This window comes from Microtus ochrogaster, unplaced genomic scaffold, assembly GCF_000317375.1.
Source record: "Microtus ochrogaster isolate Prairie Vole_2 unplaced genomic scaffold, MicOch1.0 UNK3, whole genome shotgun sequence".
NCBI classification, from domain to species: Eukaryota; Metazoa; Chordata; class Mammalia; order Rodentia; family Cricetidae; genus Microtus; species Microtus ochrogaster.
In genome coordinates this window covers 17,704,410-17,716,916 of record NW_004949101.1, presented here as the reverse complement: position 1 = coordinate 17,716,916, position 12,507 = coordinate 17,704,410, and the positions used below count along the sequence as shown (strand labels likewise).

At 48.4% G+C, this 12,507-nt stretch overlaps 1 protein-coding gene across 1 annotated transcript in view; it reads left to right on the top strand.

Annotated features, from left to right (window-relative positions):
• Tgm3 (transglutaminase 3) overlaps positions 1-12,326 on the top strand; it is a 33,185-nt gene extending 20,859 nt beyond the window's left edge. The window contains exons 8-13 of the mRNA XM_026788455.1: positions 34-137; positions 1,583-1,828; positions 5,452-5,760; positions 8,156-8,313; positions 11,314-11,447; positions 11,856-12,326. Coding sequence (XP_026644256.1) covers positions 34-137; positions 1,583-1,828; positions 5,452-5,760; positions 8,156-8,313; positions 11,314-11,447; positions 11,856-12,003 — 1,099 coding nt within the window. The 3' untranslated portion in view covers positions 12,004-12,326. The remainder of the gene's footprint in view (positions 1-33; positions 138-1,582; positions 1,829-5,451; positions 5,761-8,155; positions 8,314-11,313; positions 11,448-11,855) is intronic.
• Positions 12,327-12,507: the final 181 nt, after the last annotated feature.

The following is a 12,507-nucleotide window of genomic DNA, read 5'->3' as shown; positions in this document are numbered from 1 at the left end:
CCACTCACTAGTTTCGTGGGCTTCTGTCTGCAGGAATTTCCATGTCTGGAATGAAGGCTGGTTCGTGCGGACTGACCTAGGCCCCTCGTACAATGGATGGCAGGTGCTGGATGCCACCCCGCAGGAGAGAAGCCAAGGTAATCCCCGCTGGAGCTTGGCTCTGTTATTTACAGGAGGGAGTAACCCAAAGCCCTCTCTAGCTCCCCAATGCACAGTAGGATGAAGGACTTTTTTTAAACTTATGTTGTATTGCCCGTGCTGCTGTTTAAATAGGCACCTCCTCTGCAGCTCCTCCAGCTGCTGCTACCACTGAAGAACCCTAGCATATATATGGCAGGCAACGGGGAAAAGATACCCGCCCTTGTCAATAATTACTTCCTACCACTGCCACCGAAAGCATGGTCCGCCCAGGGCAGAGGCCCTGTGGATTCAGTCCTGTTATTCTTTCTGGGACAGGCCTGCCCAAGGCAATAGCTGCAGCTTCTGCTCCTGTATGCCTTCTGGCAGGCTAGCCTCCCCTTTAGACCCTGTGCCTTGTCTTTCCCAAGGGCCCATGCACTCACTTTCGTCTCTTACCTCTCTGGAGTTTTTCATCCTCTGCCTCTAACCTCTAGAGAAGCCTGTCTTGACTGTTAATTTCATTTTGAGTTGTTCCTTTCAAACAATAAAAATGTATAAATTAATATATACTATGTATATAAATAATATACATAAATAATTGAAAGTATCAGAGCAGCTCAGAAGTTATGAAAAAATTTAGAATAAAAATTCAGTCTTATTGTCACGTTAATGTCCCTACCCTGACCTTGCTAACAGACACCCTTTTGTAAACTTGGGGCTATAGGGGAACCTTTTGAATATTTTCTAGCTACTACTTTTTAGACTTTTCAGTGCAACTTGTGAGAGGTCATAAAATAAAGTTAATGAATTGTAACCATGCCAAGAAGTGAAAACAAAATGGAATAGAAAGGAGAATAAAGTATCAGAACCAAGACTAACTACTGACCCACTAATGCCTTGCGTGTGCCAAGATATCAGATTTACTTTCTGTGATTTATGGTTTAAAAAATCTGGGTCACTCTTTCCCCCGAGTATAAAAAATTATGTGTTAGTTTTGTTAGTTTTATAAACATATGGGTGGGTGCGTGTGTGTGTGTCCATATAATCTACCTGTGCTGAATACTGGAAGAGAAAATGAAGGTTGGGTTAGGACGCAGAGGCACGAGGAACTCCATGCACTAGATGTTCAGGAAAGACTTCTAGAAATGGGTGGACAGTGCATCTCTGGGCCACGGTGAGTTCAGAGGCAGAAAGGCAGCGCTTCACAGCAAGACCAGACTGGCATCAGAGCGCCAGCCCAGATGACACACATGTAGGACATACAGTTCAGCCTGTCTTAAGTGGAGCTGGACCTGGGACTTGGTACAGAGTGGGTCACGGTCTGGGCTGCAGTTTGGCTGAGGGAAAGGTGGAAGGCTGACATGCTGGCAGAAGGCCCTCGGAAGCAGTGCCTAGGCAGGCTGGAAGTGGATGAGCTTAACCATGGTTTGCACGCATCCAAACTCTGTGTCTTGGCCGCCAGGTGTGTTCCAGTGTGGTCCCGCTTCCGTCAATGGAATACGAGACGGTGATATAAACCTGAATTTTGACATGGTCTTCATCTTCGCGGAGGTCAATGCCGATCGCATCACTTGGATCTATAATAGTAGCAATGGCAGCCAGAAGCAGAATTCTTTGGACACTTACTCCATTGGCAAATACATCAGCACCAAGGCCGTGGGCAGCAACTCTCGCTTGGATGTCACAGACAAGTATAAGTATCCAGAAGGTAAGATTGGTGCTGACAGAGTGATGTCACAAGGAACTTTAGTGGTGGGCGGACAGCTCTGGGAATAACACGACAAAAGTCCTTTACCCAATACCTCTACAGTTCAGTCTGTTCTGTACAACTGGTAGGGTGTGTCTCTCTACCATCGAGTGCTCAACTGCTTTTTTCCAGTGGGGACAGAAACACCAAGAGCAGCTAAAACACAAGCTACACAGCCACAGAGCACAGACAGCTGTCAGCCCAGCCCACCTCCAGAGGTGATCCTTTCTCAATTGCACAACTGAACGAATGTCACTATGATTGAACATCACAGGGAGAGGCGTGGTTCTCAGGGCTTTGGGACACATTTTTCTATCAGTCCATTTTGCCTCCCAGAACATAAACAGAAAATGCCATTTTGACAAAAAATAGACGAAGAAATCCAGGAATGTGGGCTTATGCCATATACATTCATAGTTCCCATCCCCTAAGAAGCCCAGAGGTATGGTCACCTGAAGAGGTGAATGCCATGGTCCCTGAAATCTCCATCCTCTGTGCTGCTGCCAGCACCCTACAGTCGCCATGGAAGGCCATGTGCTGTGAAGCTACCTTATCTCTAGTAGAGTTGCTTTGGGAACCTGGAGCACCATAGTTCTCAATGATGGCAGGAGTTCTCCATTTGAAGGTGGAGTTCGACTTTAGAAATAGCCCAGGGGCATTTGGCAGTGGCTCTAGCAGGCCACAGGCACTATTCAGTGGGTTGATACTTCACTCTTTCCAAAAGACCTGGAAGTAGTTGGCTCACTTGATCCGCAAAGTCAATTTCTAGGAAGGGAGCAAAAAAGCGCCCTTCTAAATGTGCCCGCAGTGCCCCTAAAATCAGACGAAATCTCTGACAACTAGTGGCTGCTGCTGTTGGCTGGAGTTCACAGAAGGAGAAAACCGGCTCCAGGAGGTAGAGTCTGGCTCCAAGGACAGGGGCATCCACACCAGGTACCAGTGGATGGACATTTTGCAGGTTGTCCTCAGCCAATATATACTCCTGAGTCTGTCAATATGAAAAAAAAAACCAAAAAAAAAAAAATCCCAGTGAAATTGTCTATAACTGAAACCCACTTGTTTGAGAATGGTAGCACATTGGAAGAACACACGCACCGTAGAAAACCACCGGTCTCTTCAAAGGGGTTGAGATGAAGAGAATGCTTTCAGAGGCAGAAATGAAGACGATGTCATCAGATGTTTTGAGATGGTCCTTTTTGGCCAAGGTGGTAGCCGTGCAAGGTTGAGCAGACAATTGCGGGGCAGATGTCCTTGTGGTTCTTTTGGGTCGAGTTACATTTGTGACCTCTGAAGAAGCTCGTGGTTCTGGTAGTCTTTTTGCCAAAGCAGCTATCAGGCGTTTGTGAAAAGGACTCTTCCCTTTGTAACCTCTCGGCTTCAAGTATTTGTTTATCTTTGTTACGATTGGCACAAGTGATTCTATTTCGATTCCGACGACTTTCTGAATGCCTACTGTCTGAATGCCTCCTCCAGGTACCTTGTAGATAAAACACAGCAGATGCTATCACTGGAGAGGCAGGTGCCAGACTGGCATTTTCAGTGTCATGATGTAAAGCAAGTGTAGAAAACAGGAAACAAATAAACCAGGACGGAAGGCGACTCTCAGTCCCATCTCCCACTTATAACAAGCTTGTAGGATCTCCGGTTCTCTTGTCCCTTTGCCGGTAAAACGAGAATAGCCATGCCTCCCTAGGGTTGGTTCTCAACACAAACATGTACATAAAGTGCAAAATGCAGTGCTTGGCACGCAGCAAGGACTTAGTGACTAGGGATGGTGGTCTTCCATCACTGGATGTCTGTGCTCTCCCTGGAATGAGGCCTTTCCATAGCCTGTTTTGCTCAGGTACCTTTTACCTGGTTGTCTGAGCCTGTGAAAGTCCCTATTACTCTCACACTTTGGTCCTGCCTCTCCAGAATTCTAGCAGCTTCCTAAGCAATAAAGAGGGGCCCACAGGACTCCTGGCAGCACCTCAGCTCCTGCACGACAAGATGGAGCAGCTGTGTGATGTATCCAGATCTTCTTGCCTAATGATGCCAGTTGGTCTCAGAGGGCCCCAGGCAGGAAAAGCTCATAAAATGGGTTGCTAAGCATTTACACAATAGCAATGCTGTGCTGGGAAAATAGCAGCAGGAAGCATAGTCTTGAGTAAGCCCAGCGGGTGACCTATATAGGCTCTGGAACCTCCTTGTGCAAATGCCTGCTCCAAGGTCTCAGGCGCAGAGGCTCAGAAGCTCAGCACAGCCTTCAGCCCTGGGTGTGGACCGAGAACTCAGCAAGAATGGAAGGGCATCCAGAGGAACCTGGCCCTCCGGGAGCTGTCAAGCCTGGTAATCCAGCTCCCTTCTTGCAGCAGGGGATAGGGGAGGATCCTTGGACCAGGCTGCGGATCCCTGGAGATGAGGCCATCCCTTCCTTCATCCAAATTCCAGAATAGTCTAAACCAGCAGCTTCTCTTAGCATGAGCCTCTGAAGTCCCTGCCAGGAAATATACATAATTCATGGAAAGGACTCGCTAACTTGGAGAGCACCCATCGTAAGCCTTCTGGTTTACCTTGAAATGTTCACAATGGTTGGAAAAAGCCTAGGGGCCGCCAACATGGCCCACAAATGCCAACACGGTTACTCTTCTGTCTTCTTGGGAAGCCGGGATCTTCTTCTGTATGGTACTTATGTCTTCAGGTCAAGGCAGGGAACCAGAAGGGAACTGCTTAGTCAGCTGGGCTTGAAGTAGTCTGCTCTGTTCTCAGTGTGCCACAAGCCTTTTTAGGGTGTCACCAGGGTTCTCCACGCACTGCTCCTGCTGCCAGAGTCAGCAGCACCTACAGCATGGGTCTGAGTCGGGAAAGGCACCCTCCTAGATTAGCCCTTGCTGTTTGGAGAGTCCAAATTTCTCAGCAATTTGGAATTTCTAACTAGTCATGACTTGGGACCTTATCAGTCACAGGAATATCTTGTTGACTTGTACAGACAAAAGTGTCACCTTCTGACTCCCATAGTTCCTATAGACACAAGGCAGGAGGCACAGGGGAAGGGTTTTGAAGTTCTCTCTCGTAACTTTGATTTTGCTTATGGATTCATTCTAAGACTCCTTGGCTCACTTTGTCGCTTGTTTATAAATGATTGTCCTTCAAGGCTCACAAAAGACTTTTCATCCAAAGAAAGAGAAAAGAAGTGAGAAAGAGATGGAAGGAAGGAGGAGGGAAAGGAAGGGAGGGAGGGGAAGAGGAAAGGAGGGAGGCAGAAAATGAAAAAAAAATCTAACTTAAAGCAAAGAAAGGATGATACCCCAAAGTGCTTATTTATAGGAACTGACCCAGCTTTCCCTGTGGTTTCCTAACAGTGTAGACTTGATGGGGAAAGGACCAGGGACTGGTTGGTCTAGAAGCCTTATACTAGGAAGTGTTAATGGAGACCTTACAAAATCAGACACTTGCTGGGAGCAACTTGGACCCACAAAAGGGGTGTCAATGTTAGTTCTAAGTCACTTTCGGGTGTGGGGTTGGACACACCATCCATTGTCTGAATAGCGGTCACATCCCTGGGGTGTCCTTGTTTTGTTTTTGTTTCTTTTACCAACTCACAGGTTCCAGTGAGGAGAGACAAGTGCACCAGAAGGCTTTGAGTAAACTGAAACCTGATGCATCCTTTGGCCCCACGTCTGCGAGAGATTTGGCAGGGGAGGAAGGGGCTCCCAGCATTTCTGGGAGGTTCAGGGTCGTTGGAGCACTGGCAGTGGGCAAAGAAGTCAGTCTGGCCCTGATGCTCAAAAACCTGACAAGAGATAGGAAGACAGTGACAGTGAACATGACAGCCTGGACCATCGTCTACAATGGCACCCTTGTCCACGAAGTTTGGAAGGACTCCGCCACAATATCCTTGGATCCCGAGGAAGGTAACTCATCCTGTTGTTGTTGGGACTCAATAAGCCTGAGGAGCTGATTACAGAAGGGCTCCTGCTGGGCTTTGGGTGAGTCAGTTCACTACGGGTGGAGTAATGAATGGCCTCCATGGGGAAGCCTTAGTTCTGATGCTCTGGACGTTGCTGTCCTGTGAGCAAGGCCCGTCATTGTGGTGCTAACCTCATATTATGACACCCTAGCAAGGGGAGAAGGGAGGCTTTGGTAGCTCATAGCCACGGCACAACATTCTGTACAGGTCTGTGCTACCCTGCATGATTTTCATAGTAAATGTGACCTCATCTGACCTTCTAGATGAGGTGGACTTCAAGTCCTATGTTACAGAGTCCGACATAAGGCTTCAGAGACTTGTGACTTGCTTTGCCATAGTGATTATGGGTTGAGGTCTTGTTCCTTGGTTTCCTGATGTTAAACCCAATGTCACCTCTTATTTTTGTTGCTGCCACCCTGCTCTCATCCCCCAGTCCTATTGTACTTTTGGCCTTGGGTGGCCTGCAATAGATTCCAGGATCTTAAACCCTTGCCCCATGTTGCCCATAGCTCCCAAGGTCTGAGTGCCATTTCTTGACTCCTGATGACAGTGACAGATTTTCTTGGAGATCTAAGTTTTTGGGAGGTTCACTGCTGCTTCAGGGCAGCAGAGATGGGACGGGAACAAGGTGGAGCAGAGGGAGGTTGGTTCCGTGGGATTAGAGCGCAGGTGTGCCCACATTGGCAAAATCCTTGAGCTGTTATGAAAAGTTTAGGCTGACAAAGCAGATCAGCAAGGGTGGGGTGGCTCTTTGCCTCACACCAAGAATTAATGGAAACCGATTAATTATACGGCCCGTCTTGGAAGAGTGCCAAGAGAAAGTGAGCTCTGTTACCTTCACCGAAAGGTACACACATTACAGTTTGTCTTCCAGCAGAAATTTCAATATCAGAAACAACTGTTGCTATTATTTGCCTCTGACACTTAAAAAAAAAAAAGGAGCCTTTTTGTTTTGGGGGTGGTGGTGGGGAAACCTAGGGATGGAACTCGGGATCCCCTGAATGGTAGACAAGAACTCTATGAAGATACAGCTCTCATCCATGAAGACCTATTTCTGTAGGCCAGAAATATTCCGTACGAAGGAAAAAGTATTTTAATCCTCTGTAAAGACAGCAGAAAGGAATGAAAGCAGGGAGGAGGCAGGTGAAGCAGTCCTGGAGTCCCAGGGCTCGCGGACTTTCTGGGTAAGCCTGGGTGAGTCTCCTTCCTTTCTGAGCCTCAGAGTTGGACCACTGAGAAGCGGGGATCAACAGACCCAAGGAGGTCTTCTCCAGCTCCTGCCAGTTCTTCTCATCTAAAAGCTGAAGGAGCTTTCTCCTAATTAGCTGTCTTACCCCCAGGCCACCAAGAGCAACTGTGGGAAGGGAGAGCAGTGTGCAGACCGTCTGAAGGAGGAAATCCCTGCCGTCTACAGTGGTGGGAAAGTGGGGTGGAATGTAGCTTGCTGATAGGGTGTGAGCTTAGAGTGCACAAGGCCTTGGATCCTGTTCCCAGCGCCACAGAGAGAGTCCTCAGGGCCTAGAGAGATGCCAGAGGAGGGCGGTCCAATGAGGGAAAACCCACAAGGCAAAGTGTGGTGGAAACATGCCTGATTTGCATACAAAATGATAAGAAGGTGCGGGGTGGCTTTTTAGGGAATCGGTGCCTTTTGGACAGTTGGGGCAGGGACAAGTTAAGAGTCTGGACTTGCTCCCTAAGGCAGCAGGGAACCATGGGAGTTGTTTGCCATGAAGCACAGGAGGTTCACCGTGACTTAGAAGAGACTGCAGTCTTTAAAGTGTGCCTTGCTAGTATGTGTGCAGCTTCAGTGAGGGGGAGCCAGAGAGAGGAAGGAAGTCGGGGGCCCTGTCGCACTGGAACCACAGCTTATTGGATGTCTGGGAGGACTGAAGCATTGATTTGGCCGAGGCCTTGGCTTCCCTTCCCAGTCATTCCTGGGTTGTCATCCTTATCGCTGTGGCCATTAGGCAATCGGTTAGCATCCTTGTTCTTACCCTGTCCCTTAGAAGGAAACACATTCTCTAACATTCCCCAGGCCTGGGAGGGGCATCTGTACTTCAGCTCAGCAAGTCCCCCCTTTTTGGAGTCTGCTTGTTGGCTTGAATCCTGGCACTTCCTCGATCCCTATTCTGGAACACATACACATACTGCTAAAACACATAACTGCTAAAAATCCAAACCAAAACCAACACACACACACACACCCCACAAGACCTGAGCAATGAAAGTAAATAGGCTACCTACTGATCCTCCTACCAGCCCACCCTAATTCAGTTCTAAAGACGATCTCAGAGCCCATCTTCACCCTCAGATCGCCCACTCCCTGCTCCTCCTTTCAGAAATACAGCATCCTGTGAAGATCGCGTACTCTCGGTACGATAGATACCTGAAGGCGGACAACATGATCCGAACCACAGCCATATGCAAGGTGACAGATGAGGCTGAGGTGGTGGTGGAGAGGGACGTCATCCTAGACAACCCCACCCTGACCCTGGAGGTAAGAGGATGTGGAGAGTGCCTCCCCCAGACACCAGGAAGTGAGCAGAAAAAGCTGATTTTCCCTAGGGGCGTACACAAGACTCTCTTGTGGATCAGGCCACATCTTCACCTACTGTATCTATACATAGCGTTTGTCTCTTCCTGTACAATCCCACTTCCGGTTTCCCATGCGCCCATTGTGTAGGATCCAGGTGATTGTGTCCACCTTGGTCCCACCTCTTCTAAGCTGCCCATAGCTCCCAGGGTTCCCAGTATCAAGAGGGAACCCAGGGTGTCCACTTTGATGCAGGCTTCTCTTTCTCTGTGCAGCTAACCTTTTGCTGTCCTGTTTGGTCCAGCTGTGTTTCAGGACAGCAGGCAGTCCCACCTCAGGGGCCAGACAGTCACCGTGGGGCAGTAGTCCCAACCGTGGGCCTTGCACCAAAGTGACTTGGCTTTATAGCTGGGCTCCAGTATTTATCAGTGTGGAAAGTGAGCAGGTCCTTTAGCCAAGTCCGCAGCTCCAACTCTGTCAGAGAGAGAAGACACTCCCCTGGCAGGGTGTCACTTCCTCAGGGCTAGCATCTCTGGAGAGCTCTTCACAGTCAGGCCTGGTCACCAGTGACACAGCCTCAGAATGTTCTAAGCATTTGTCCCAGCTAAAAACAGACCTTTGTATGACAATTCGTCCCCTTATCTGTTAGTCAATGCCACCCTGCCACACAAACTTCATAAAACAGAAGCAGCGCCCTCTGTGGGTCCCAGCCACAGCAGAGCTAGTCGCCTGCCCTTCCTCCCTTCCCAGAGGGAAGCTGTTGGCCATCCCTGCATGACCCCTGCATGGTGCAGCCCCTCTTGCTTCACAAGGCATTTCAAAGACGCGATGGACAGTTGAATGTTGTCTTCCACTCCCTAAGCTGGGGAACAACGCTGGGCAGTGACCAGCTCGGCTGTAAAAACATCTTGCCCAAAAACCATGAGCGTTTAAATTAAGTCAGTTTTCCCCATTTTACTCCCTAATCCTCAGATATCCTTGGGGTCATCTTTTATTCATATATTCAATTTTGTTCAACATTTTTTAGATTTCCACATGATGTCTAATTTATCTTTAAAGATACTATAATGTCTTTATCACTGCACCCAGTCAAAAAGTAGGCTGTACTGAACTTCCTTGGGTTTTTTTATACAAGACACCCAATTTTCCACATTTTCCCCTCTTTTGGAGCTTCTAGAAAACAGGGATATTTTTGTCCACTAAACATGTCAACATGTGGTTCACTCAGAGCAGTCAGAGTTCTAAAATCTTAAAGAAAGTCTATAAAAAGATAGTAAGCTGGGTGAAACTCTGTTGGCTCCTCTAATGCTGATTGGTGGTTAACACAGGTTAACACGGGGACCTTAGACAATGAGATCGGAAATAAAATCTGAGTATTTTCCCAAAGGGGTGCGAATCTGCAAGTTCATGGCTAGTGGTCCATATCCATCCAGTCTGATGGATGCATTTATAGAGCCGGATTATACATAACCATAAAGATAAAGAAACAGATATTTGAACACAGAGAAACCCTGTCTCAAGAAAAAAAAAGAAACAGATATTTGAAAATGTAAATGAGTGTGTTTATAGACTTGGCTAATAAACAACAATTAAGATAGCAAAATATACAGATGTATAAATTTAATGTCAGCAAGAAGAATCTGGTACTACTTATGGAGCGTTGTCATACATTAATAGCATAAAACTATGCTTTCCTCTTCAAATTATTACAAATACCTTGAGTTCCAGGAGAGAAATTATAGTAATCGTGGCATTTAATATGCCTCACTTATTCACAATGTGCTGCTCTGTGTTAAAGCCTGTCAAAAAAAATAGCCTAGGCTTTGGGGCAGGAAAGTCCTTTTTCCCAGTGTGTGAGTTTCCCAAGCTGTCAAATCAGTCTGAGCTTGGCCTTTGACACTGTACAATGGCAGCCATGAGCACTTGTGACAAGGGAAAGAAACTCACAAGCCCAGCAATCTCCAGCGTTTCTCAAAGGAAGAAAAGAGAGAAATCTGCCAGTCACACAATTTCAACATGTATTTCCAAAACGCTCGCTTCCTTTTTCCATGACATCATTTGTTCCTAGCTAGAAGGGGAGAGATAAGTAATTATCCCTCTTGCCGGCTATGTCTGCCCAGATTCGAAGCTGATGCTTATCGGAAAAATGACAGTCTCCACCTTTTGGGGTGAATAAGCAGTTTGTGTTGCTTAAATGACCCCAAATCAAGACAACATCCCCTGTGACTCCAGCCGGGTCAGTGTTGGAGCCCTGCCAAGACCGCAGCGTGACACATAGGAATTGTCTGGCCTCCAGAAGCTGGGAAGGAAATTGGCAGCCTGTGTGTCACCACAGAAAAATAGCCTGTTTGCCCCAATTCTTGTGATCAAACGCAGAAGGGACCATAGCTGTGAACCTCTACCTGAGTCACCTTGGGAGTCTTTGGTGTATCCTCAGTAGCTGGCATCTCCCAGGAATGACTTTAAGGGTAAAAAAAGAAAGACAACCACTAAAGGGGCTGGAGAGATGGCTATTTAAGCAAGTACTATTCTTGCCCATGTTTGGTGCCCAGAACCATGGTCACAATGGCCTTTAATTCAGCTCCAGGGAGCCGAGGTTCTCTTCTAGCCTCTTGAAAGGCCAGGTTCAGGAAAAGTAACTGGCAGTGGGCTGTCTTTGGAAGGAGGAGCTGCCCTTTCCGGAGGAGCTGAGGCCGTGAGTTGTCATATTATTGCTTCCAGACACAGAGGACAGTACAGGTCCCCCTCTGAATCTGTCTCCCACCCCAGCGTAGGGATAATAGTGATGTCTTGCTGCCACACGTGGGTTAGGAGAGCACCTGATAGTTGTGGCTGAATGAAACGCCCTTCCCTCCTACATCCTAGGCCTTGTTCCTCTTTCACCCCATCACCATGCTCAGCTCTCCCAGGGCAGCAAGCAGGGGCCACACAGGTAGCACCCTGACTCATGGACCCCCCCTACAGGTGCTGGAGGAGGCTCACGTGCGGAAGCCCGTGAACGTGCAGATGCTTTTCTCCAACCCCCTGGATGAGCCAGTGAGGGACTGCGTGCTGATGGTGGAGGGCAGTGGCCTGCTACGTGGCAACCTCAAAATCGAGTAAGTCCTGGGTCTAAGCAGCTTTGTAGGGATGGCCGGATGTGGGACAGGCAGGCCTGCCCTAGGCCTTTAAGTAGGACAGGGAGAGCACCCCATGGCCTCAAATCTTCATTCTTTGTGGGGCTTGGTACCCAAGGATCTTCATTTGCATTTTGTTTGGAGCTCATCAAACTTGAAGTCCTAATTGCCAGTGCTAGAATCTGATCTTTAGGGCTTAGCATATTAGGGAGATGGGAAGACTTCCTGCCTCCCCACCGACTGGAAGTTACAGAACTGAAGGAACCCAGGTTAGCAGAGGCAGTTAGAGAGAGAGGTGAAGAAGTGGTTGCTTGGCCTGACACCGCTAGAGCCAAACTTGGAGCCCTCCGGCTTTCACATCCACACTTAAACCGTATCCTTCTCCATCAGTGTGCCAGCCCTGCGTCCCAAGGAGAAGTCCCGGATCCGATTTGAGATTCTTCCCACCCGGAGTGGCACCAAGCAACTGGTCGCCGACTTCTCCTGCAACAAATTCCCAGCCATCAAGGCCATGCTCTCCATTGATGTGGCAGAGTGAAGGACCTGGCGGCGCTCCCACAGACTTGGGAAACACAGACCAGACAGGGCTCTCCTGGGGAGTGAAACTGCTGTCTATGCTGTCCAGCTTGAGAAGCCTTCTGTGTCCCCATGGCTGCCAGACATGGACTTCTAGCGAGCCCCCACCCAACCCCTCTCACCTCAAGCTAGGCCAGGTCCACCCTGGTCTAGGACTTGATCATTTTTGCACATGTCCTCCTTGCTTCCCTTGGAGCCCTTGGCCCTGCTGATCTCTCGCCCCCATCAATGCTGCGGACAGAGCAGCGGCGCCTCCCCTAGGGACTCAACGCACCTTGGGAAGAAGCCAGCCTGGACTGTTTGCTGATCCTGAGCCTGCAGTTGGGATATCCGTTCCTCCCTCAGCCTCCATGGAAGGCAAGGAGTAGTTGAGTTAATCACATAACACAGCACTCACACCCTTACCGTCAAAATAAATGCTAAACGATGCAATCACACAACACCGATTCCACCGTATAGTCAAAAT